At 42.4% G+C, this 27,996-nt stretch overlaps 1 protein-coding gene and 1 pseudogene across 1 annotated transcript; both read right to left on the bottom strand.

The window, feature by feature from the left end:
* Window positions 1-472: 472 nt before the first annotated feature.
* On the bottom strand, window positions 473-27,445 carry LOC126088391 (pro-resilin-like). The gene is made up of 5 exons (XM_049906531.1): window positions 27,431-27,445; window positions 26,752-27,261; window positions 23,125-23,301; window positions 1,660-2,169; window positions 473-748 (listed from the first exon to the last, which is right to left on the bottom strand). Exons 1-5 carry the CDS (start codon window positions 27,443-27,445, stop codon window positions 473-475), a joined length of 1,488 nt encoding a protein of 495 aa, XP_049762488.1.
* Window positions 19,414-19,531, bottom strand: LOC126089515 (5S ribosomal RNA; annotated as a pseudogene).
* Window positions 27,446-27,996: the final 551 nt, after the last annotated feature.

The following is a 27,996-nucleotide window of genomic DNA, read 5'->3' as shown; positions in this document are numbered from 1 at the left end:
CGTATAAAGGAAGATGAAACACGTTATACGTAAATTTAGAGCTTTTATAGCTTGAACATTGTGGACCGTATTACTCCCTTGAATTCGAGATAGTGTAAACCTCACATTTCGTCACTAAAGCAAAAGAATATAGTCAAGTAACATTGTTATTATAAACCAATGTGCTACAAAATATTCTTTCGTTTTCAATCGACCCAGTATATCTGAATGTAAAGTAGATATAACAGTGGAACCATGAATAAAATGATACATATAATTTGCTGTCTTTCTTTATTCAGCAACACATACAAAATGAAATATGATTGTCGTCTAATAAAGAGAGAGACACTAGGCTTTCATTTGAAAACTAGAATAATAACATACATTCTTTGTAAATAAATACATCTATACATAACTTAAAGTCACTACTTTGTAAGTTGTATTTCCGATGGATTTATCGTTTCGTGCGTGTTCAAAACAGTCCAGTAATTGGTCAGTAGTTGTATCCACCGTTTCCAGCCCCAGCGCGACCCCTGCCATAGCCATATCCGCTGGCAGAGTAGGCGGTGAGTCCGGTGTCCTGGTACTCTATGGTGGGCCTGTAGCCGCCCTCGTCAGCCTGGTAGGAGACGATCTGCTTACGGCCGTCAGGCAGCAACACGCGGTACTCGCCCTGGGCGCTCTCACCCTGCCTGGACTCCTCTTGTCCAAAGTCACTCAGCGTCTCTCCGTCCTGCACCGAGTAGCTGAACTCGTAGTTGGCCGGCTCCTGATGAGAAAAAATAGTTTTGCTTTGGTGCTTTTCCACTTTGACAGATGATTAACAGGTATATTTATTTTAATTCATTGAATTATTTCATGTACAAATAGGTAAGTGATTCTAACATGGGTGCCACAGTTATTAACGTATTCAAACGGCTATTCAGTAAATTTACAGTACTCGCTAATTCAACAGCATTTCCAACGGTCGACAGTAACGTAACTTAAATTTTCTCTCAGTAGCAGAGTAAATGGGTTACGGTAGTAACTGTGGGAAATGGATTTATACTATATCCTCTTCTGTAACAAAATATTTAATCCTAATACGTACAGCACTAAGAGTTTTTACAACTCTATGGATATCAGTCTTCCCATACTATTTACAATTATGTAAAGTTCTACCTTACTGGGCTCTTTACTTTACCCAAAAATTTTTCTTTCTTCTATAGATAAAACTTCGTGAAAAAACTGTAAACAAAGTTCTACATATTCCAAATGAACCATTTAAAAGAAGTGGTATGTGCCTAGGATTTCTCTTTATATTATGAATTATAGAGTGAGTGCTGATTCGACCACAGTAGGTTCCAGTCTTCAATATTAATTTCATTCGAAGGTGAATGTTTCCAGATATTACATTTAATAATAATATTTTAACTTCGATAAAGAACAGTGTGGATATAGTTAAGAATGTGAATGATAGCAACGTTAATTGTGTCATACTAAAATATTGGCGACAAATTTTCAGGCAACAATTTTATCTTTTTTTGTTTCAACACAGCATCTGCATAACAAAAATGTAGATGCTCTGGATTCCATTACTAATTACTTATTGTCATTTTAGCTATGTAAACACATCACGTCATTGTAGCAATCGTCTTGTTTAGTACATAACGTTTTAGGTAAATAGAGGCTGAATCTTACGGCAAGTGCATCCTCTTGGGCTCCGGCACGAGTGTAGGCATATCCGGGCGCTCCATATACTGGAGAAAGGCCGCCAGCGTTACCAGAGGGCGCACCGTACTGAGTGGAGAGCGCGTCACCAGAGTAAGAAGGGGCGCCGTACTGTGTGGACAGACCGATTCCTCCAAAGCCAGTGGCACGGCCAGCCGCCGAAGGAGCGCCATAGCGAGTGGAGAGACCACCGCCGATCCTCCTGCCAGATCCAAACCTCCTGGAGGAGGCGCTTCCAAAGCTGGAGGAGACGCGAGCTGCTGGAGCCTGGCTGGAAACGCCTGAGCGACCAAAAGCAGCGCCTGTCAGCGCAGGAGCTACGTACTGAGTGCTGAGGCCGTTGGCTGCTGGGGCGCCGTACTGAGAGCTGAGGGAGGAGGCCGAGGGACGTCCGTACTCTGAGCTGGGAGGCAGGTACGACCGGTCCACTGGCGGCTCGGCGACGACACAGAGAGCAAGCGCTGACAGGACGATGTACACCTTTGAAAAGACAAAATTGGTCAGTATGTCATGTGTCATTACAACCGTCTATTGCAGCTAATTTTGTAGAATTGTATCCAAGTACGAATGTAACTAAGCACTGGTATGCAGAAAATATGTGGTGTTAAAGTGAGGCTGTGTATATAATAGAGATTTACATGGTATATACTCATATATAATAATCATTATTTTTCCATTAAGTGGGCCAGTATGTAGTGAAATACCGTCATACTGTTGATGATTACTCAGCAGAGTTTAGCTGTCGAATTCTACTTTAGAACACTACGAGAGAACAGTTTCTACTAAACAGCTCACAGCTATTACTAGCGTACTTCCTGTATTATTCATTTGGGACAGTTGTGGTGTCTGAGAACAATAAGAAAAGAATTCCTCATTTGTAAGGACATTGCAGTTAGAAATTAATACATTCCATACAGCTAAGTAACATGAATATTTTCTACCCATACACCTTTTCAACAGCGTTAAAATGCTGTGTCCAAAAAGAATGAAACATGAATGAAAGAAAATTCAACTAATGGCCATCCCTTAAATCTTTGTCTACCAAATTCAGGAAGTGTTTGTTTTAGTAATGCAATAGCAATCATTGGTGCATAATTTTCGTTTCAAACCGATATAAAATGTTGTATTTATTTTTCTTGGTACACTGGTACATCACAAGACTGAAATGAAAAAGTTGTTGTAGTTGTGTATGAGCTGTCTGACATTTTGTTGTTGTTGTTGTTGTGGTCTACAGTCTTGAGGCTGGTTTGATGCAGTTCTCCATGCTACTGTATCCTGTGCAAGCTTCTTCATCTCCCAGTACCTACTGCAACCTACATCCTTCTGAATCTGTTTAGTGTATTCACCTCTTGGTCTCCCTCTACGATTTTTACCCTCCACGCTGCCCTACAATACTACATTGGTGATCCCTTGATGCCTCAGAACATGTCCTACCAACCGGTCCCTTCTTCTAGTCAAGTTGTGCCACAAACTTCTTCCCAATTCTACTCAATACCTCCTCATTAGTTATATGATCTACCAATCTAATCTTCAGCATTCTTCTGTAGCACCACATTTCGAATGCTTCTATTCTCTCCTTGTCCAAACTAGTTATCGTCCATGTTTCACTTCCCTACATGGCTACGTTCCATACAAATACTTTCAGAAACGACTTCGTGACACTTAAAGCTATACTCGATGTTAACAAATTTCTCTTCTTCAGAAACGCTTTCCTTGCCATTGCCAGTCTACGTTTTATATCCTCTCTACTTCCACCATCATCAGTTATTTTGCTCCCCTAATAGCAAAACTGCTTTACTACTTTAAGTGTCTCATTTCCTAATCTAATTCCCTCAGCATTACCGTACTTAATTCGACTACAATCCATTATCCTCGTTTTGCTTTTGTTGATGTGCATCTTACACCCTCCTTTCAAGACACTGTCCATTCCGTTCAACTGCTCTTCCAAGTCCTTTGCTGTCTGTGACAGAATTACAATGTCATCGTCGAACCTCAAGGTTTTTATTTCTTCTCCATGAATTTTAATACCTACTCCGAATTTTTCTTTTGTTTCCTTCATTGCTTACTCAATATACAGATTGAACAAAATCGGGGATAGGCTACAACCCTGTCTCACTCCCTTCCCAACCACTGCTTCCCTTTCATGCCCCTCAACTCTTATAACTGCCATTTGGTTTCTGTACAAATTGTAAATAGCCTTTCGCTCCCTGTATTTTACCCCTGCCACATTTAGAACTTGAAAGAGAGTATTCCAGTCAACATTGTCAAAAGCTTTCTCTAAATCTACAAATGCTAGAAACGTAAGTTTGCCTTTCCTTAATCTAGCTTCTAAGATAAGTCGTAGGGTCAGTATTGCCTCATATGTTCCGACATTTCTACGGAATCCAAACTGATCTTCCACGAGGTCGGCTTCTACCAGTTTTTCCATTCGTCTGTATATAATTCGTGTTAGTATTTTGCATCCGTGACTTATTAAACTGATAGTTCGGTAATTTTCACATATGTCAGCACCTGCTTTCTTTGGGGTTGGAATTATTATATTCTTCTTGAAGTCTGAGGGTATTTCGGCTGTCTCATACATCTTGCTCACCAGATGGTAGAGTTTTGCAGGACTGGCTCTGCTAAGGCTGTCAGTAGTTCTAATGGAATGTTGTCTATTCCCGGGGCCTTGTTTCGACTCAGGTCTTTCAGTGCTCTGTCAAACTCTGCACGCAGTATCGTATCTCCCATTTCATCTTCATCTACATCCTCTTCCATTTCCATAATATTGTCCTCAAGAACATCGCCCTTGTATAGACCCTCTATATACTCCTTCCATCTCTCTGATTTCCTTTCGTTGCTTAGAACTGGGTTTCCATCTGAGCTCTTGATATTCATACAAGTGGTTCTCTTTTCCCCAAAAGTCTCTTTAATTTTCCTGTAGGCAGTATCTATCTTACCCCTAGTGAGATAAGCCTCTACATCCTTACATTTGTCCTCTAGCCTCTGACATTAACATGAGAAAATAAACAATAAATGTCGACAGAAATTGGTAGAGTGCTATATGATAACACATCTGTAATGAAAGAGATCATATGACGTCTTTTTCCTTTCTTTACAAGGAACCTTCAAAATACTGTTAATATTCTATCTACTGTGATCAGTACTTAAATAAATCATAAAGTACGTTGTACAGAGAATACGTTGTACACATCTCTAAGTATCGATCAATATAGGAAAACCTACCTTGCCCCATAACTATCTTAATTAAATCATTGTAGAAGAAACGCGTAACGAAACGGTAGTTAACTTGAGAATTACATTATAGAACAATGACAAAACTCATTTTTGTTATGATATAACTTAATGGAACTTGCAGCTAATTTCGCATGATAGTAAAAGACAAAATTTGAGGACAATAGAATAGAATTTCAAAGAAATCTAACTAATAATGGATGTACAAGTGCAGGCTGTAGACAGACGGTTTACGATATTTGAGAATTTGGTTGTGGCTGTGAGCAGTGCTCGGATAGCCAAATGATAAGGCGACCCATCGTAATAAACGAGAAGTCGGGGTTCGAGTCCCTGTCAGGTACAAGTTTTCATTGTCGTCGTTCATTCTGCGGCTGATGGTAGTCCACTTTCGCAACTGCGAATACATCTCATGAAAATTCTGTATTCTCTTTTCTCTGTGAGGTACAGGATGGACATACAAAAGATTTCAAACGGCAGGCATCTTTTTTGATCTAACTAACTCGTTTGATTGTGTTTATCACAAAATATTGTTCCAGAAATTTGAGAATTATGTAATATGGAGAGGACCTTACAATTGGCTCACCTCTTAATTTAAGAACAGACAGCAAAAGGTCATTCTCCACCTTACTGCGAATAGTTATGATGTGGGGTCTGAGTAGGGTACGGTTATATGGTGGGTGCCCCAGGGATCAGGGCTGTGGCCACTCACGTTCTTTATTTATTTAAATGGTATGCCTTCTAGAATTAGAGATGATATTTCTATTTGCTGATGACACCAGCTTGGTAGTAAAGTATATTGAGTGCAGCGTTGTCACTGTTCCAGATAGAGCAGTTGAAGACTAAAGGGTATGGCTTGTAGAAAATAAATTAACGGTAAATCACAGTAAGACGCAGTTTTTACAACTTCTAACACATAATTCAACAAAACGTAACGTTGTAATTACACAGAATGGGCATATGATTAGTGATACTGAACAGTTCCAATTTCTAGGCGTTCAGGTAGATAGTAAACTGTCGTGGATAACTCATGTTCAGGATCTTGTTGAAAGTATTAATGCTGCCGTTTTTACTATTAGAATAGTGTGTGAAGTAAGTGATAGTTCGACACGAAGAATAGTCTTCTTTGCTTATTTTCATTCACTTATGACATGTGGCATTATATTTTGGGGTAACTCTTCCGATTCTCAAAGTGTAATTTTGAGTCAGAAGCGGGTGATTCGGGCAATAAGTGTTATTAGCTCTCAAATTTCTTGTCGACTCTGTGCATTAGTCTAGGTATTCTGACACTGACCTCTTAATATGTTGTTTCTTGTTAAATAGTAGACAGATATCCAGAATGCATTTGGAACACACCTCCTGCACAGGAAGGCGTAAGCATTCTGCTGTATATATTTTCAATAAGCTACCACAAGAATTCAAAAGTATTATTAGTAATTGATTCGCTTTCAAGTCTAAACTGAAGACTTTTCTCATGGATCATTCATTCTGTTGACGATTTCCTTGAAAAATTAAGCTTACTCCCCCCCCCCCCAATGGACCATGGACCTTGCCGTTGGTGGGAGGCTTGCGTGCCTCAGCGATACAGATAGCCGTACCGTAGGTGCAACCACAACGGAGGGGTATCTGATGAGAGGCCAAACAAACGTGTGGTTCCTGAAGAGGGGCAGCAGCCTTTTCAGTAGTTGCAGGGGCAACAGTCTGGATGATTGAGTGATCTGGCCTATTCCGGAGGTAAAATAGTCCCCCATTCGGATCTCCGGGCGGGGACTACTCAGGAGGACGTCGTTATCAGGAGAAAGAAAACTGGCGTTCTACGGATCGGAGCGTGGAATGTCAGATCCCTTAATCGGGCAGGTAGGTTAGAAAATTTAAAAAGGGAAATGGATAGGTTAAAGTTAGATATAGTGGGAATTAGTGAAGTTCGGTGGCAGGAGGAACAAGACTTTTGGTCAGGCGAATACAGGGTTATAAACACAAAGTCAAATAGGGGTAATGCAGGAGTAGGTCTAATAATAAATAAAAAAAATAGGAATGCGGGTAAGCTACTACAAACAGCATAGTGAACGCATTATTGTGGCCATGATAGACACGAAGCCCACGCCTACTACAGTAGTACAAGTTTATATGCCAACTAGCTCTGCAGATGACGAAGAAATTGAAGAAATGTATGATGAGATAAAAGAAATTATTCAGATAGTGAAGGGAGACGAAAATGTAATAGTCATGGGTGACTGGAATTCAGTAGTAGGAAAAGGGAGAGAAGGAAACGTAGTAGGTGAATATGGATTGGGACTAAGAAATGAAAGAGGAAGCCGCCTGGTAGAATCTTGCACAGAGCATAACTTAATCATAGCTAACACTTGGTTCAAGAATCAGAAAAGAAGGTTGTATACATGGAAATAGCCCGTAGATACTGACAGATTTCAGATAGATTATACAATGGTAAGACAGAGATTTAGGAACCAGTTCTAAATTGTAAGACATTTCCAGGGGCAGATGTGGACTCTTACCACAATCTATTGGTTATGAACTGTAGATTAAAACTGAAGAAACTGCAAAAAGGTGGGAATTTAAGGAGATGGGATCTGGATAAACTGACTAAACCAGAGCTTGTACAGAGTTTCAGAGAGAGCGTAAGGGAGCAAATGGCAGGAATGGGGGAAAGAAATACAGTTGAAGAAGAATGGCTAGCTTTGAGGGATGAAGTAGTGAAGGCAGCAGAGGATCAAGTAGGTAAAAAGACGAGGGCTAGTAGAAATCCTTGGGTAATAGAAATAATATTGAATTTAACTGATGAAAGGTGAAAATATAAAAATGCAGTAAATGAAGCAGGCAAAAAGGAATACCGACGTCTCAAAAATGAGATCGACAGGAAGTGCAAAATGGCTAAGCAGGGATGGCTAGAGGACAAATGTAAGGATGTAGAGGCTTATCTCACTAGGGGTAAGATAGATATTGCCTACAGGATAATTAAAGAGACCTTTGGAGATAAGAAAACCACTTGCATCAACATCAAGAGCTCAGATGGAAACCCAGTTCTAACAAGGGAACATCCCCATCGCACCCCCCTCAGATTTAGTTATAAGTTGGCACAGTGGATAGGCCTTGAAAAACTGAACACAGATCAATCGAGAAAACAGGAAGAAGTTGTGTGGAACTATGAAAAAATAAGCAAAATATACAAACTGGGTCGTCCATGTGTAAGATAAGCAACATTAAGGGCAATGTGAGGTGAGGAGCGCCGTGGTCCCGTGGTTAGCGTGAACAGCTGAGGAACGAGAGGTACTTGGTTCAAATCTGCCCTCAACGGAAAATTTTGCTTTCTTTAATTTCGCAAAGTTATGATCTGTCCGTTCGTTCATTGACGTCTCTGTTCACTGTAATAAGTTTGGTGTCTGTGTTTTGTGACCGCACTGCAAAACCGTGCGATTAGTAGACGAAAGGACGTGCCTCTCCAATGGGAACCGAAAACATTTGATCGCAAGGTCATAGGTCAACCGATTCCTCCACAGGAAAACATGTCTGATATTTTGTATACGACATGGTGACAGCATGTGCGTCACATGACAGCAATATGTTGTCGACCCACCTAACTAGTACACTTAGCGAATGGGTGAAAAGATTCTTCTACCTTGCCCGATTTAGTGATGAAAACATAAGAGTTTTTCACATAAACTGAAAATAAAAAAGTTAAAATTTTCAGTTGAGGGAAGATTTGAACTGAACTGAAGACCTCTCGTTCTGCAGCTGTTCACGCTAACCACAGGACCACGGCGCTCCTCGCCTCACATTGCCCTTAATATTGCCTATCTTACGCATGGACGACCCAGTTTGTATATTTTGATTATTTTTTCATAGTTCCACCCAACTTCTTCCTGTTTTCTCGATCGATCTGTGTTCAGTTTTCCAAGGCCTATCCACTGTGCCAACTTATAACTAAATCTGAGGGGGGTGCGATGGGGATGTTCCCTTGTAAGCAAAGAAGGGAAAGCAGAAAGGTGGAAGGAGTATATAGAGGGTCTATACAAGGGCGATGTACTTGAGGACAATGTTATAGAAATGGAAGAGGATGTAGATGAAGATGAAATGGGAGATATGATATTGCGTGAAGAGTTTGACAGAGCACTGAAAGATCTGAGTCGAAACAAGGCCCCGGGAGTAGACAGCATTCCATTAGAACTACTGACGGCCTTGGGAGAGCCAATCCTGACAAAACTCTACCATCTGGTGAGCAAGATGTATGAGACAGGCGAAATACCCTCAGACTTCAAGAAGAATATAATAATTCCAATCCCAAAGAAAGCAGGTGCTGACATATGTGAAAATTACCGAACTATCAGTTTAATAAATCACAGCTGCAAAATACTAACGCGAATTCTTTACAGACGAATGGAAAAACTAGTAGAAGCTGACCTCGGGAAGATCAGTTTGGATTCCGTAGAAATGTTGGAACACGTGAGGCAATACTGACGCTACGACTTATCTTAGAAAATAGATTAAAGAAAGGCAAGCCTACGTTTCTAGCATTTGTAGACTTAGAGAAAGCTTTTGACAATGTTGACTGGAATACTCTCTTTAAAATTCTGAAGGTGGCAGGGGTAAAATATAGGGAGTGAAAAGCTATTTACAATTTGTATAGAAACCAAATGGCAGTTATAAGAGTTGAGGGGCATGAAAGGGAAGCAGTGGTTGGGAAGGGGGTGAGACAGGGTTGTAGCCTCTCCCCGATGTTATTCAATCTGTATATTGAGCAAGCAGTGAAGGAAACAAAAGAAAAATTCGGAGTAGGTATTAAAATTCATGGAGAAGAAATAAAAACTTTGAGGTTTGACGATGACATTGTAATTCTGTCAGAGACAGCAAAGGACTTGGAAGAGCAGTTGAATGGAATGGATTGTGTCTTGAAAGGAGGATATACGATGAACATCAACAAAAGCAAAACGAGGATAATGGAATGTAGTTGAATTAAGTCGGGTGATGTTGAGGGTATTAGATTAGGAAATGAGACACTTAAAGTAGTAAAGGAGATTTGCTATTTGGGGAGCAAAATAACTGATGGTGGTCGAAGTAGAGAGAATATAAAATGTAGACTGGCAATTACAAGGAAAGCGTTTCTGAAGAAGAGAAATTTGTTAACATCGAGTATTGATTCAAGTGTCAGGAAGTCGTTTCTGAAAGTATTTGTGTGGAGTGTAGCCATGTAGGGAAGTGAAACATGGACGATAAATAGTTTAGACAAGAAGAGAATAGAAGCTTTCGAAATGTGGTGCTACAGAAGAATGCTGAAGATTAGATAGGTAGATCACATAACTAATGAGGAGGTATTGAATAGGATTGGGGAGAAGGGAAGTTTGTGGCACAAATTGACTAGAAGAAGGGATCGGTTGGTAGGACATGTTCTGAGGCATCAAGGAATCACCAATGTAGTATTGGAGGGCAGCGTGGAGGGAAAAAATCGTAGAGGGAGACCAAGAGATGAATACACTGAACAGATACAGAAGGATGTAGATTGCAGTAGGTACTGGGAGATGAAGAAGCTTGCACAGGATACAGTAGCATGGAGAGCTGCATGAAGCCAGTCTCAGGACTGAAGACCACAACAACAACAACAACTTTTATTACTATTCTGTTGTAATTTCGTGTACCGACACTTTCCACCGAGCAAGGTAGAACAGTAGCTAGTACACTGGACTCGCATTCTGCAGGACGACGGTTCAGTCCTTCGTTGGGCCATCCTGATTCAGGTTTTCCGTAATTTCCCTAAATTGTTGCAGGCAAATGTCGGGGTTGTTCCTTTGAAATGGCACGACTGACCTCCTTCCCTGTCCTTCCCTAATCCGATAGACCGATGACCTCACTGTGTGATCACTTCCCCCGAACAACCCAACCAACCCAACATCTTCCATATTCGAGGAGATCTTGTCCTACAGAATGAGACATGTGACACAAAAAATAAAAAATAAATGAGTGCCTGTGCGACGGACTCTCTCCGCGGCTGTCTTACCTTCATGTTGTTCAGGAGACAGATGCTGCACTATGAGTGGCCCCAGCAGTTCGGCGCCCGGTATTTATACGCAGCGGCCACGGACGAGGCGGCCCTCTCCAGGGCCTCGGACCAGCTGCTCCAGATAGAGGGGAGTGTTGGGAGTCCCTGCCGTTACGTCAGCGCTCTGCGCGACCTTGTCAGCAAACGCCGATACGCTGCTCTGCTGCGCCCCTATGGGTCTGTCTCATTCCAAAAGCTGCCTACGACCTTTGATGCCTCCTGGCGTGCAAACTCATAATTTCCCCTTCTCTCGTCCTAGCTAACTATTTTGTTTCGAATATCCATGAGCTCTAATTTGACATTTTATGAAGTATCTTCATGAAACCTTGTTCATATCACGTAAAAAGGAAGACCATTTGAAGTTTACATCAGATACATGGACCAATAATTCTTTGTATAGGACTCCACTTGCGCTAGGCAAATGTAGAGGACGCTTGGTGTTGGGTGATGCTAAAAATTAGTAAAGAGATAATGCTATCATTTACTTTCTCAGAGATAAAATGTATCATAGGAATCCATTCGTTAAACGAAGAGGAGAAACCGCGTAAGTGCTTCTACGAGGGAAACGAGCTGATTTCTGACTTGATATAGCCAGCCGGTGTGGCCGAGCGGTTCTAGGCGCATCAGTCGGGAACAGCGTGACCGCTACGGTCGCAAGTTCGAATCCTGCCTCGGACATAGATGTGTGTGATGTCTTTAGTTAGGTTTAAGTAGTTCTAAGTTCTAGGGGACTGATGACCTCAGATGTTAAGTCCCATAGTGCTTAGAGCCATTTGAACCATTTGACTTGATATAAGCAAAAATAGGTGTCGATTCGATTTGGAAGAAAAGGCGATCCAGCGTTACAGTTTCACTGACCTTTGAAAATAAGTCATAAAAGATAGATAATATTCCTTCGAAATTGTTAAAATCTTTAGGGTATGCGGTGAGCAACGGCTATCGATGTTGGCGTGTAGAGCCTATGAGACTGATGACACTCCAGCGTCATCATCGCACAATGTATCCAGTTTTCCCAAAAGAATAGTATACAGAAGAATGGGAAAGAAAATAGAGAAACTGTTAGGATCCGTTTGGCTTTGGGGAACATAACGGTGCGATGAAGGCACTTCCGACATTTAAGCTTATAATGGTAGTAAGACTGATGACGAGACTTTCGTAGAATTTTTTGACGTAGAAAAAGCATTCGACAACGTAGATTAGTGCAAGGTATTCTACATTATGAGATAAGTAGTTATGAGGTACAAAGAAAGACAACACGTACAAAAACCAAGAAGAAAGCTAAAAGCGGCAGACTAGAACAATGTGCGTGGATTCAAAGAGATGTAAGACAGGGGTGCACTCTTTCACCCCAGCTGTCCAATCTGTACGTAGATAAAGCAGTCACGGAAATAAAAGAAAGGTTCAGGAATGAGATTACAAATCAGTGCTAGTTAAATAGTTCCAGACATGGGTTTTAATTTTACGAAAAATTTTTAAATAATGTGCAGCTGAAGCCAAGGATTGTATTGAAGTAATTCGTGGACTGAGTGAACTTCGTAAAAGAAGAGAATCAAAGTGTACGGGATGTGGAGGTACAAAAAAAATGAAGTGATAGTACGGCATTATTGGCCGAGAGACTCCATTTGGGGTTTTTAGAGCGCCAGGTTTTTAGAGCGATGATGTAATGACTATAAGGACAACACATGGCGCATTCCCCTAGCGGATTAAATCTCTGACCCTGTAGGAAATCGAACCCGGTCCACCTACACAGCATCATTCAACCACGTTGGCCATTTCCTCCTTTTCTTTTCATTTATTTTGCGTGATCACAAAACTGAATGGACACGGGGAGTGCACGAGAGCAGGAGAGTGAAGCGGGGAGGGGTCACAACCTGAAGCTTGGCCGCGAAATCCCCACCCCTCTCCGCGGCAACGAATGAGACCGGAGAGTAATTAGATCAAGGTATTTTTGTTTTTATTTTTATGTTTTAATTTTGTATTTTTTATACACCCCTAAGAGTAGAGTTTACGAAAGTTTTTCTTTACGGACAGTGAGACTTAGGTTACTAGTTAACTGAGAATGTCTTTTGCGATTATGGTGACATGACAGGTACTAGACGTAGGGTATTGCGTAATTACGTAACGTGTCTGGCCGTAACCATCCTAACTGGCCGAATGTAGTGCTAACAACGATTAAATAGACAGCTGTTGCAGTTTTAACATGCAAAAGCTTTGGTGGTTTATGACTACTTTCATCGTGACCTCTTTCAAGCCCTCAGCCATTCCACTGACAGTCAAGAATTGGTTTCCCCTATCGTTCCAACAATAATTTATGGCTTTGCTCATAATTACAACTGCAGTCTCTCTATAATTCAGTTAACTCTCTCTCTCTCTCTCTCTCTCTCTCTCTCTCTCTCTCTCTCTCTCTGTGTGTGTGTGTGTGTGTGTGTGTGTGTGTGCCAGTCTATATGTGAGTGAAACTGTGTTTATCATCTTGGAAGACACTGGATGGTGGTCTGTATCTCGTGTAACTCCTTACCGCTGACCATGCGGATACTTTCATCAGAAGATTGCGCATAGAGGTATACGCTCAAAAATGTCTTAGGGGGCAAAAACTGTAGAGGAAGGCAGACTCTACAGCTCAGAACCAGTCTACGAAAGTAGTGAGGCTGATTAATGATAAAACTACTAAAGATTTTAAAGAAAGTTCAAAAATTGTTTACTGGGGTGATGTTTACATTGAGCGGAGAACCAACTCAAAGTTTGACGTATTTATTAATTAGCTTGTTCCATTTTCCAAAGCAGTTTTTCTAAAAATATGACTAAATTAATAATGTGAGGTCACTGAAAAAACTTCTGATCGCTACGAGTGTCAGAGCCTCTTTACAACGACAAAATGTCTTGTTGCCAGAACAAGGAACGAGACGGAATTACTTTCTTATTATAAAAATGATTCAAATGGCTCTAAGCACTATGGGACTTAACATCTGAGGTCATCAGTTCCCTAGACTTGGAACTACTTAAACCTGACTAACCTAAGGACATCACACACATCCATGCCCAAGGGAGGATGCGAATCTGCGACTGTAGCAGCAGCGGGGTTCCGGACTGATGCGCCCAGAACCGCGCGGCCACATCGGCCGTCTTTCTTATTATAAATGGCATCACAAAATATTAACAAAAGTCGAAAAATAAATCGAGGAGTTTGCGCTACTTGTCTGAAAATGACAGCTCATAAAATGAAATAAAATGAACACGGAATATGTACAGGGTGTACATAAAGTCCGGGAACACTTTCAATTATTTATTGCACAAGAATGAAACATTGTACAGATATCATACGTATGTCATTTTGAAGAGAATCCCAAAAAGTTATTTTTTCATGTGTACAGCCACAGCATAGTTTGGTAATTTGCCGATTGTCAGCGTTAATCGCAAACATGGCGTGTTCAGGTGCGGAGCGAGCTGTTTCATGAAATGGCCTCCCCGATCACCAGATCTCACTCCCTGTGACTTTCTTTTATGGGGGCACATTAAACCCCAGTGCGAGGCCTTCAGGGCCAGGCAACCTGTTAGTAGAACCCGCCTGGATAGCGTCATGGACTTCATGACATTAACAATCAGATCCATCGTGGCATCCACGTGAACCAAGCCGAAGAAGAGGCTGTAGACTGTCATAATGTTGGCAGGGCGGTGACATTGTTCAGCGTACAGCGTAATGTAATGTGTATGGAGGGCAGGCCCGATATCCCGTTGGGTATCAAAACTCTGCCCATCACCGGTCGTTAGAACATTAATCAAATTCCTCCGACGGTGGTGTCGTTCCGTTATGATACATAGATGGTTGCTCTTGCACTAACCCATCGTGCGTGTGCAACCTAACCATTGTTCCTTCAAGGTGTCGGTGAGAGGGGGACGTGAGCTCTGCCTGGGAACGATTCACCAACGCCTGGTGCTCTGGCGAATAAGGCATCATAGTTCATTCCCGGAGAATGGTGAAGTAGACTTCCTGAGTCCGTCGCCGCCGCGCCCCAACTTCCCTTCGGTAACCAATCAAGGTCTTGTGGAGAGCAGGCTTTGCTCTGAACATCCACCATGACAGGGCAGACTGTTAGGCATCACGGCGTCGACGACAAGCTGCCCAACTGGGCTCGATGAGCTGCCGGCCGTCGGGTGAAGTAAGGTGGATCATGTTCAGTTTCCATGGTTTACGCCCGCGCTACTCCCTTTCACGTCAGAGATTGATGGCTTCAATGGTCAGAGAACGCAGTGTGACACACTTCAGCAGCCTGCACCCCACTGATAATATCGCGGGAGGTGTAAACACGATAGAGTCGACTGGAAGAATGGCTAGTGAAATGCGTAAACCCAGGAAGATCGCCATGAACATGCACCCAAGAATCCACTGGGCTGACGTGCTGGAGAATTATTGCAAGCGCCGCGCACGGAGAGTGACGTGGTAGTTGGCCTTTGGGTGCCTGGGTGCTGTCAAAATCACCCTGCATGATCAATGCACCCTGCCGACCCAGGAAGAGAGGAGCGACTGTCTCTAAGAATAAGGTGGAATGTTCACGGCGCCGACCAGAAACGGATGGAGCACAGAGATTGACGATCCTGGCGTCATTAAACATGAGAGCCATACCTCTGGTATCAGGGAGATAGGCAACTACATCAGCGAGGATACCGTCGTAAGAAAATCGCCATCCCATTACCTGTATGGGAAGCATGAGAGAGAAGTGCTGTAAAACCAGGGAGCACAAGAAGTTGCAACATACACCTCCTGAAGGAGAGATACGTCAACGTCCGCATTACACAGCATGTCACTGAGTAAAGCCAGTTTGTGGCATACGTGAATAGTGTTGACACTGACAGTTGCTAGGCTTCATCCAGTCCCAAACATGCTCAATGGGGGACAGATCCGGAGATCTTGCTGGCCATGGTAGTTGACTTACACCTTCTAGAGCACGTTGGGTGGCACGGGATACATGCGGACGTGCATTGTCCTGTTGGAACAGCAAGTTCCTTGCCGGTCTAAGAATGGTAGAACGATGGGTTCGATGACGGTTTGGATGTACCGTGCACTATTCAGTGTCCCCTCGACGATCACCAGTGGTGTACGGCCAGTGTAGGAGATCGCTCCCCACACCATGATGCCGGGTGTTGGCCCTGTGTGCCTCGGTCGTATGCAGTCCTGATTGCGGCGCTCACCTGCACGGCGCCAAACACGCATACGACCATCATTGGCACCAAGGCAGAAGCGACTCTCATCGCTGAAGACGACACGTCTCCATTCGTCCCTCCATTCACGCCTGTCGCGACACCACTGGAGACGGGCTGCACGATGTTGGGGCGTGAGCGGAAGACGGCCTAACGGTGTGCGGGACCGTAGCCCAGCTTCATGGAGACGGTTGCGAATGGTCCTCGCCGATACCCCAGGAGCAACAGTGTCTCTAATTTGCTGGGAAGTGGCGGTGCGGTCCCCTACGGCACTGCGTAGGATCCTACGGTCTTGGCGTGCATCCGTGCGTCGCTGCGGTCCGGTCCCAGGTCGACGGGCACGTGCACCTTCCGCCGACCACTGGCGACAACATCGATGTACTGTGGAGACCTCACGCCCCACGTGTTGAGCAATTCGGCGGTACGTCCACCCGGCCTCCCGCATGCCCACTATACGCCCTCGCTCAAAGTCCGTCAACTGCACATACGGTTCACGTCCACGCTGTCGCGGCATGCTACCAGTGTTAAAGACTGCGATGGAGCTCCGTATGCCACGGCAAACTGGCTGACACTGACGGCGGCGGTGCACAAATGCTGCGCAGCTAGCGCCATTCGACGGCCAACACCGCGGTTCCTGGTGTGTCCGCTGTGCCGTGCGTGTGATCATTGCTTGTACAGCCCTCTCGCAGTGTCCGGAGCAAGTATGGTGGGTCTGACACACCGGTGTCAATGTGTTCTTTTTTCCATTTCCAGGAGTGTAGAACGCGTGCAAAAAATATGTCATGGTCCCGTAATTTGTCTTGTGCCCAGTGGCAGAACTGCACACGACGTTCAAAGTCGTCGCCATGCAATTCCTGGTGCATAGAAATATGGTACGGGTGCAAACGATGTTGATGTAGCGTTCGGAACACCGACGTTTTTGAGATTCCCGATTCTCGCGCAATTTGTCTGCTATTGCCGAGCTGTACGGCACCGTTGGGCGCTGACGCACGCAGCAAGGAGAGCGGCGGATCCCGCAGCTGGTGTCGAGACGGACAGCGCGGGAAGGAACTCGTATCCGTTACTCGCTGCTCGACTATCCTGTATCACGGTGTGTGGTTTGGCAAGATATCAGCGAGGACAGAGAATTGTGCAGCTGGTGTTTGACTATAAGCTAAGACAGACGATACTTTAATCTGGGGAATCAGCAGGTTTAATAACCTGCGAAGCGGCGTTTTTGCCATGTGATTGTGCTCGCAATTATGATAAAAGTGCACTACAATTGCCGGCCGAAGTGGCCGAGCGGTTACAGGCTCTACAGTCTGGAACCGCGCGACCGCTACGGTCGCAGGTTCGAATCCTGCCTCGGGCATGGATGTGTGTGATGTCCTTAGGTTAGTTAGGTTTACGTCGTTCTACGTTATAGGGGACTGATGACCTCATAAGTTAAGTCCCATAGTGCTCAGGGCCATTTGAACCAATTGTACTACAATTCCATTCAGTACAGACAGAATCTGACTGACAAGGAAATATGATTCTTGCCATACTGTAACTGATGAACGGCAATCTAACAAACAATGTTCACTTGTGTTGTCCTGTTCGTACAGCGTCAGAGAGAGAAAGAGTAACGTCTGAAGTTTTGAGAGAAACACCAGAAAAAGTGGTTGAGTAGTGCTTAAGAACCAAATTGCTTTTAATTATGAGATTTAAGTTAAATGCTGTGTGCATATTTCATATGCTTTATAAATGTGTATATACTCTTCCTAATAACAAGAATATATATATATATATATCCTTTTTGGAAGAGTAGAATGGTTAGAGTGTAGTTGCTCAAAGCTAAGTGCGATTTGTAAAAGCGTAGTAAGACAGATAAGTTCTAATTTTTTGATTTTTTTCTCAAGTTGTAATTTTTATTAACTGGCGTTCTGCAAAATACTGAAAAGAGAATTTATTCACATAGGCAATATTTTCAAGAAGAAATCTTTTTCTCTAAGAATTAAGTAATACGGCAGAGCATGTAACAGCTGTGCAGCAATGTTTGATTCTTCTGTGGGATACTGATGTCAAACAAATGTTTAAAAAAGTTTCTCTTGGCATTCTCTAGTACATTCCAATTCCCTAAAACCGTGCGCTATCAATGTTCACATTTATCAATTCATTAAAATTTGTTTCTGCATGCTCTACTTGGTGTTTAAAAGACCCGATTCGCAAAACATCTATGAACACAATGGAGCAATTTTTTTTTTCGGATACACTGTTTTCAAGCCAGCTAGAAAAAGTGCAAGTTGAAAGTCTCGTTGTCGGGTTTTGTGACGACCAGTCTTAATTCAAAGTTTATGCAGTAGACTTCTTACAATAATTAATTAATTCTGTGCTCACGTGCTTCTTCACCTATACTGCCTTTCCGATAACTGCTCCATGAAACTCAGATTTCTGTGTTTGGAACTCTTATTACGCTCTCTCGCTCTCTCTTAAACATACCTCATAGATACAGTCATTGTTCGCCGACATCAGACTACGCAATGGTAGACATCTCTATCATTAATTCTTAGCCTAAGCAGCCTTATCAGAATCGACAGCAAACCTACACCGACAACGATAGTTCAGGTATACATGGCGACGTCGCAAGCTGAAGCTGAAGATATAGAGAAACTGTATGAGGATATTGAATGGCTAATACAGTATGTAAAGGAAGATGAAAATCTAATAGTCATGGGAGAGGGTACTGCCGCTGTAAGCGGAGCAGTAGAAGAAAAGGTTACAGGAGAATATGGGCTTCGAACAAGGAATGAGAGTGGAGAAAGTTTAATTGAGTTCTGCAATAAACGTCAGCTAGTAATAGCGAATACTCCGTTCAGGACTCACAAGAGGAGGAAGTATACTTGGAAAAGTCCGGTTGATACGGGATAATTTCAATTAGAGTGCATCATGGTCAGACAGGGATTCCGAAATCAGATACTGGATTGTAAGGCGTACCCAGGAGCATTTATAGACACAGATCACAATTCAGTAGTGATGAAAAGTAGACTGAAGCTTAAGACATTAGTCAAACTAAACTAAACTCCTCCCGAACAGGCCATGTAGACCCAACGGGACCGACCGGCCGCCGTGTCATCCTTAGCCCATAGGCGTTACTTGATGCGGATATAGAGGGGCATGTGGTCAGCACACCGCTCTCCCGGCCGTATGTCAGTTTCCGAGACCGGAGCCGTTACTTCTCAATCAAGTAGCTCCTCAGTTTGCCTCAAAAAGGCTGAGTGCACCCCGCCTGCCAACAGCACTCGGTAGACCGGATGGTCACCCATCCAAGTACTAACCCAGCCCGACAGCACTTAACTTCGGTGATCTGACGGGAACCGGTGTTACCACTCCGGCAAGGCCGTTGGCTAAGACATTAGTCAGGAATAATCAATACGCAAAGAAGTGTGATGCAGAAGTACTAAGGAATGACGAGATACGCTTGAAGTTCCCTAAGGGTATACATACAGCAATAAGGAATAGCTCAGTAAGCAGCGCAGTTGAAGAGGAATGAACATCCCTAAAGAGGGCGATAACAAAATTTGGAAACGAAAACATAGGTACAAAGAAGGTAACTGCGAAGAAACCATGGGTAACAGGACTAATACTTCAATAGATCAATGAAAGGAGAAAGTACAAAAATGATCTGGGAGACACAGGAATACAGAAATACAAGTCACTGAAGAATGAAATAAATAGAAAGTCCAGGAAAGCCAAGACGAAATGGGTGCATGAAAAATGTGACGAAATTGAAAAAGAAATGATTGTCGGTAGGACTGACTCAGCAAACAGGAAAGGCAAAACAACCTTCGGTAACATAAAAAGCAATGGTGATAACATGAAGAGTGCAACGGGAATTCCAGTTAAATGTAGATGAGAAAGCGAATAGGTGGAAAGAATACATTGAAAGACTCTATGAGGGGGAAGATTTTTCTGATTTGATAGAAAAAGAAACAGGAGTCGATTTAGAAGAGATGGGGGAGCCGGTATTAGAATCGTAATTTAAAAGAACTTTAGAGGACTTAAGATAAAATAAGGCAAAAGGGATAGATAACATTCCATCAGGATTTCTAAAATAGTTGGGGGAAGTGGCAACAAAACGACTATTCACGTTGGTGTGTAGAATGCATAAGTCTGGCGATTGACTTTCGGGAAAACATCATCCCACAATTTGGAATACAGCAAGAGCTGACAAGTACGAGAATTATCGCACAATCAGCTTAACAACTCATGTAACCAAGTTGCTGAGCTGACAAGAATAATACACGGAAGAATGGAAAAAAAATAAGATTGCGTTAGGTGACTGTCAGTTTGGCTTTAGGAAAGGTAAAGGTACGAGAGGGGCAATTCTGACGCTGCCGTTGATAATGGAGCAAGACTAAAGAAAAGTCAAGACACGTTCATAGGATCTGTCGACCTGGAAAAAGCGTTCGACAATGTTCGAAATTCTGAGGAAAATAGGGGTAGGCTATGGGGAGAGACGGATCATATACAGTAAGTACTACAGCCAAGGGGAAATAATAATAGTGGACGACCAAGAACGAAGTGCTCGTATTAAAAAGGGTGTAAGACAGGGATGTAGCCTTTCGCCCCCACTGTTCAATCTGTATATAGAGGAAGCAGTGATGGTAATAAAAGAAAGGTTCAGGGTGGAATAAAAATTCAAGGTGAAACGATATCAATAATTCGATTCGCTGATGACATTGCTATCCTGAGTGAAAGTGAAAAAGATTAATTGATCTGCTGAATGGAATGAACAGTTTAATGGGTACGGACTATGGATTGAGAGTAAATCGAAGACTGACGGAAGTAATGAGAAGTAGCGGAAATGAGAACAGCGAGAACCTAATCACCAGAATTTGGGATCACGAACTAGATGAAATTAAGTAATTCCTCTGCCTAGGCAGTAAAATATCCCATGTTGGACGAAGGAATGCGGAAATAAAGTGCAGACTAGCACTGGTAAAGAGAGCATTCCTGGCCAAGAGAAGTCTAGTAGTGTCAAAGATAGGCCTTAATTTGCGGAAAGAATTTCTGAGAGTGTTCGTTCGGAGCACAGCACTGTACGTTAGTGAAACATAGCCTTTGGGAAAACCAAAGCAGAAGAGAATCGAAACATTGAGATGACTGAAATTACTCGTAGAAGCAATGATATGAGGAGGCTCTCTGCAGAATTTGTGAGGAAAGTACCATATGAAAAACAATGACAAGAAGAAGGGACAGGATTATGGGATATCTGTAAGGCATCACGAAATAACTTCCATGGCTCTAGATGGAGCTGTGGAGGGTAAAAACACTAGAGGAAGACAGAGATGGGGTACATTCAGCAAATAATTGAGGACGTAGGTAGCAAGTGCTACTCTGCGATGAAGAGGTTGGCACAGGAGAGAAATTGGTGCTGTTGCACAGTAAACCAGTCAGAAGACCGATGGAGGCTGATTACTCAAAAAATAAAAAAAATAAAATAAAATAAAAAAGTGCCCTGTTATCAATCTAACTACACAGCCTTCACAGGGTAATAGGACTAAAACAGAATCGCTAGTGACAAAACCTGAGTACAGTAACTGTCATTTATTGAAAGGATAGACATCACGAAATACGTACTCAGTTTTTTCTTTGTGAGCTGTCGTGACACTAATGAACATAATCTAACCTAACACAGTAGATGATTTGTAAATACTCTAACAGAAGTTTAGAGAATTTTAGTCTCTCAGTAACTATACTCCCTGACTGTCACTTAGTGAATGTGTTGAGTGTGTTTGAGACTCGGGCTGTAAGTCATCCATTGACTAAAGTGGTCGGCACTACAGGTAGTTTGTAGAGAACTACAGAGCACTGTAGCATTCTCTGATAACTACTGCTGGAGACACATGACTTAACGAAATGCTTAAAGATAGCAGTAAATTAAATGGAGAGAATATTACGAAAGAAAAATCAGAGAGGTATGCCAAAACAATTGGAAACATTTGAGTTTATGGAAGATATTAAATAGTGGTTATTAATTATGAACAGAAATATTTTGCGAATAAGAGTCTAAACACTAACATGAAGTAATTCTGAACGAAAGAGCAGAAGTAATTTAAGTATAATGGAATAGAAATCAGATTCTGGACAGTTAATGTTACTAAACATTCCGCAATGGTAGTAAAGAAAGAGATTATAAGTAGTCAGTCTGGCAAGGGTTATATGGCTTACATCTAATTACGTTCATTGCTGACGTTAGAAGGAAGTTTATATTCTTTACGTTTTTATTCCCTTTAACCTTAGTGCTTGGAGACAACTGCAGAAATCTCAGACTACATGTTTCCCAAAGTAAATACGAGAAACCAACAATAATGCACAAAGCAAGATTAAATATGTTGCACATAAATTTAGGGCTTCTATGGTTTGGAAAGTGTGGATTAGATGGCCTTCTTAAATTCGTGATACTGCGAAACTCAGATTTCATTAGAAGGGTGAATATTTCATAAAGCAAAAGAAAGTATTCAGAAGATAGAATGTCTCGAGTTTTAGTAATGTTGTTATTATAAACCTGAGTACTACAACATTTCTTTTCTTTTCAGCTGATCTAGTCACTCTGGATGTACAATAGATTTAACGATGGAACCATGGAATAATAACAGACAATGGTATATATAAATTGGTCTTTTTCTTTATTCATCAACACATACAAAAAGAAATACGATTGTTATCTACTACAGAGAGAGACACCAGGCTATCATTGTAACATTAGAATAATGTTACCCATTCTTCGTAAATAACTAGATCTATAGATAAATTAACTTCACTATGTTTGTACGTTCTATTTCCGATGGCAGTATCGTTTCCTGTGCGTTCAGAACAGTCCAGTAGTTGGTTAGTAGTGGTATCCGCCATTTCCAGCTCCAGCTCTGGCGCGCCCTCTGCCGTAGCCGTTTCCGCCGGCGGAGTAGGCGTGTGAGTCCGGTGTCCTGGTACTCTACGGTGGGCCTGTAGCCGCCCTCGTCTGCCTGGTAGGAGACGATCTTCTTGCGGCTGTCGGGCAGCAGCACGCGGTACTGGCCCTGGGCGCTCTCCCCCTGCCAGGACTCCTCTTGTCCAAAGTCACTCAGCGTCTCGCCGTCCTGCACCGAGTAAGTGAACTCGTAGTTGGCCGGCTCCTGTAAGAGTAATGTGTCTGAACACTGACTGTTAAATGGAGCGAAGGGTCTGTTTCAAGCAGAATTTCAGCATAACTTTCTCAATGTATCAGGAAAAACTATTCCAAAATAGTATTCTGTACCTGTAGTCAGTCTTGAAACAGATACCTTAAACTTTCACGTAGAATTACATGATAGTATTAACTGTCGAATACAGGATAACAAAGGAATACTATCACATTTATGTAGTATTATAATTGTTAATAAACATAGTGATATTCTTAATCTGAGAATGACAGTTCATTTATATTCCTATTGCTTACATCCATCTCTCTTCAATACATTGGTAAAAATTTAAAAGGAAATACAAATATAAGTTTTATAGTGCTGTTTATTAAGGGGGTAGGATAGGACGTCAAACATGCCGTCTTTGAGCAGGAAAGGCACCACAGCACATTTTAATTCCCACTGTCTACACTTTTACAAATAAATTCATAAAACTTTGTCAGCATGCCCAAGAAGGATTCAAGATTCACACTCAAAGCAATGGAAGTTCCAAAACATAACAAAATAATTTTTTTTACATGTGAAATTTCATCATTTTTTCACTTACTACTGGCTGCATTTGTTGCTAGAGGTACACTTTTCTTCATAAGTAAGGGAGATTCTTCGATGAATTTTGCACAACATACAAACCATACTTACTGGTGTATGAAACTCTATAATTTATTTTAATTTATAAAACAATGAATGACCTGTTACATTTCAAACTTCAAATTTAGAAAAAACTCAAACTTTATAGTTAATTATCTCAGTTTGTACCACAGTTTTTAATAGATTGGAAAATTCTAGAGTTTCATACAGCTGTAAGTATGGTTTGTATGTTGTGAAAAATTCATCGAAGAATCTCTCTTATTTATGAAGAAAAGTGTCCTTATAGCAACACATGCAGCCAATAGTAAGTGAAGAAATGATGAAATTTCACATGTAAAAGAAAATTATTTTGTTATGTGTTTGAACTTCCACTGCTATGAGTGTGAATCCTGAATCCTTCCTGGTCATGCTGACAAAGTTTTATAAAATTATTTGTAAAGGTGTAGACAGTGGAAATTAAAATGTCCTATCATGCCTCTCCTGCTCCAAGTCGGCCTCTTTGACGTCCTACCAGCATTTGTAAGGAACCTTAAGTTGACTGCATTCAAATTTTCTAGAAAAAGTAAGCGTTCAAGGCAATGAGTGTTGTATCTGTTTCCACTTAACTCTTCGACTAGAACTGACAGCTGCCACAGCCATTAACTTCCATCAGATGAGGCCTCATTAGAATATAGAAAATCAAATTGCATGATCGATTAGCACTGCGCAACACTGTGCGAGATCTTACGTGCGACGTACTTTTGATGTGCTAGGAAATCTTACTTGTATTCGAGTACATCAGAGCAACTGATGAGAAAAGTGATCACCGTATTATAATCCAGATGAACCTCTTAGCGCCAAGAGAATGCATAACACACTAATACCATACAATGTTACAGGGTGAGACAAATGCTTTCTAACGAATATCACTTACCACAGTAGTATCTTGTGAAGGACTTATGTTTCTTTTCATGCATCTACATATTTATGATTACTCTGAAGTTCAGAATAAAGTGCGTGGCAGAGAGTTCTTAGAAGCACCTTCAATCTATTCTCCAGCGTTCCACTCTCGAACAGCACGCGGGAAAACCAAAACTTAAATCTTTCCCTGTGAGCTCCGATTTCTCTCATTTAATTATGATGATCCTTCCTCCCTATGAAAGTAGGCGCCACACACACACACACACACACACACACACACACACAGGCACACACTCTAGGGAAAAAGCTGGTGATTGAAATTTCATGAGAAGATCTTATCAAAAAGGAATTCCTTCAACTTTGATATTACTGACAAAATATCAAACTAGTAGTTTCATTGCTGAAAGGAATAATGTCTAGAATGCATTGTGATCAGTGAACATTAAGCTGCCACCACATGAACAGTTTTGAGGGCATTTTCGTAACCACTACAATATTCATTCTCACTCTATGTAGATCTACACACATCAAAAAAAGTTTTGCATCACACCAGTTCCCAGAACTCCTGAAGATAGACGTTGACTGTGGATATTATATCACAGACACAGTCTCATTGACTGTTCAGAGATGTCACTAAATCCTCCTAAAGATGTAAACAAACGTGCATGAGCAGCGCCTATTAGGCGGAGCGGGTCAGACAGCCGATCAGTTCCAGTCATTCCACCACGAAGGACGAACTCGGCTCATGTTTCCTGTAATCCAACCACGCCTAGACCGCCAATACCGCCGTTCGATTGCGTCCGCATTGTTACTTTGTGCCTGGAAGGGCTATCGACAAGGGAAGTGTCCATGCGTCTCGGAGTGAACCAAAGCGATGTTGTTTGAATATGGGGGAGATGCAGAGATACAGGAGCTGCCGATGACATGCTTCACTCAAGCCGCCCAAGGGCTATTACTGGAGTGGGTGACCGCTACCTACGGATTATGACTCGGAGGATGACAGCAATGCCACCATGTTGAATAATGTTATTCGTGCAACTACAGGACGTCGTGTTACGACTCAGACTGTGCGCAATAGGCTGCATAGGCGCAACTTTACTCCCGACGCCCTAGGCGAGGTCCATGCAGCGAGGTACAGGTGGGCCCAACAACATGTCAAGTGGACCGCTCAGGATTGGCATCACGTTCTCTTCACGCGTGTCGCATATGCCTTCAACCAGACAATCGTCGTTTTTGGAGGCAACCCGGTCAGCCCGAAGGCCTTAGACACACTGTCCAGCGTGTGCAGCGAAGTGTAGTGTCCCTGCTGTTTTGGGGTGGCATTATGTGGGGCCGACGTACGCCGCTGGTGGTCATGGAAGGCACCGTAACGGCTGTACGATACGTGAACGCCATCCTCCGACCGATAGTGCAACCTTATCAGCAGCATATTGGCGAGGCATTCGTCTTCATGGACGATAAATTCGCGCCCCCAAAAGTGCACATCTTATGAATCTTCAGGATAACGGCATCCCTCGACTAGCGTGCCGTGCATGTTCTCCAGACATGAACCCAATCGAACATGCCTGGGATTGATTGAAAAGGGCTGTTTATGGACTACGTGACCAGTACGCCACGACGAATACAGGCATGCATCAACTTAAGAGGATGTGCTGCTGCGTATTAGAGGTACATTACCACCTCTGAAGGTCTCGCTGTATAGTGGTACAACTTGCAAAGTGTGGTTTTCATGATCAATAAAACGGTAGGAAATGATGTTTATGTTGATAGCTATTCAAATTTTCTGTACAGGTTCTGGAACTCGCGGAACCAAGGTGATGCAAACATTTTTTGGTGTGTATACTTTTAAAACTGGAAGTGCAGAGCAGTGTCATACCAAAACCGAAAACATTAAGAGAATTTAATAAAAAATCTTACAGCAAGATAATCCTCTTGGCCTTCAGTGCGACTGTAGCCATATCCAGGTACTCCATACACTGGAGAAAGGCTACCAGCGTTATCAGAGGGCGCACCGTACTGAGTGGAGGACACGTCACCAGAGTAAGAAGAGGCGCCGTACTGTGTAGACAAAGCGAGTACTCCAAATCCAGTAGGTTGGCCAGCTGCCGAAGGAGCGTCATAGAGAGTGAAGAGACCACCACTTATCCTCCTGCCAGCTCCAATCCTCTTGGAGGAGGCACTTCCAAAGCTGGTGGAGACGCGAGCCGCTGGACCCTGGCTGGAAGCGCCTGAGCGACCAAAAGCAGCGTCCGTTAGTGAAGGCGCACTGTACTGCGAGCTGAGGCCATTGGCTGTTGGGGTGCCGTACTGAGAGCTGAGAGAGCAGGCCGAGGGAGGTCCGTACTCAGAACTGGGAGGCAGGTACGACCGGTCGACTGGTGGCTCGGCGACGACACAAAGAGCAAGCGCTGACAGGACGACGTACACCTTTCAAAAGACAAACCTGGTCCATATATGATAAGTCATTGCAACTGTATATTACATTAAAATGGTACCATTAATCCAGAGAAGAAACTCCTACGTATGTGAAGCTATGTCTATAATAGTAGTGTACACGCAAAATATTATTGTCTAATTGTTGTAATATTATCCTTACTATTGAGTTGTCCATTATGCAACCAAGTAGCTTTATCAGATCGACAGTTTCATCAATAGGGCAGAGTTTGGCCGTGTACACGTTATGCAGCTCAGTCAGGGAAGCTCTCTCTGATGTAAAACTAGTGACTACAAAGCAATGGCCAACAGTTTCTGTCATGAAACCATCGCTCATAACAACTACTGAAGTGAACACCATAAGATTGTGGTTTGGAAACTGCCGAATTAGCTGTCTGCAAAAATCGTTAAATGATTATTCACCCTTGAGAACTACCAGCTGGTAAACGAGGTAGCTTTGAGAAAAATCTTACTGGACAATACGAGTAGTAGCACTCATCATATATATTAACTTTGGAAAATTAGGAAGCCTAACAAAGTAAGATATTAGACTCGTTTCAATTTCCATACAACAGAAGGATGGTGGGTATTAAGTGTATAGAACGAAAATTAAGTAACCAAGTATTAACTTGATTTAGAAAGAATGTCTGATACCCTTAACAAACATAGATCTCTAAAAATATTGTAATGCTTTGACATGTAGAGTATTCCATAATTCTACAACAGAGG

This window comes from Schistocerca cancellata, chromosome 6 (genome assembly GCF_023864275.1).
Source record: "Schistocerca cancellata isolate TAMUIC-IGC-003103 chromosome 6, iqSchCanc2.1, whole genome shotgun sequence".
Lineage (NCBI taxonomy): Eukaryota > Metazoa > Arthropoda > Insecta > Orthoptera > Acrididae > Schistocerca > Schistocerca cancellata.
This window is presented reverse-complemented; position numbering and strand designations above follow the sequence as displayed.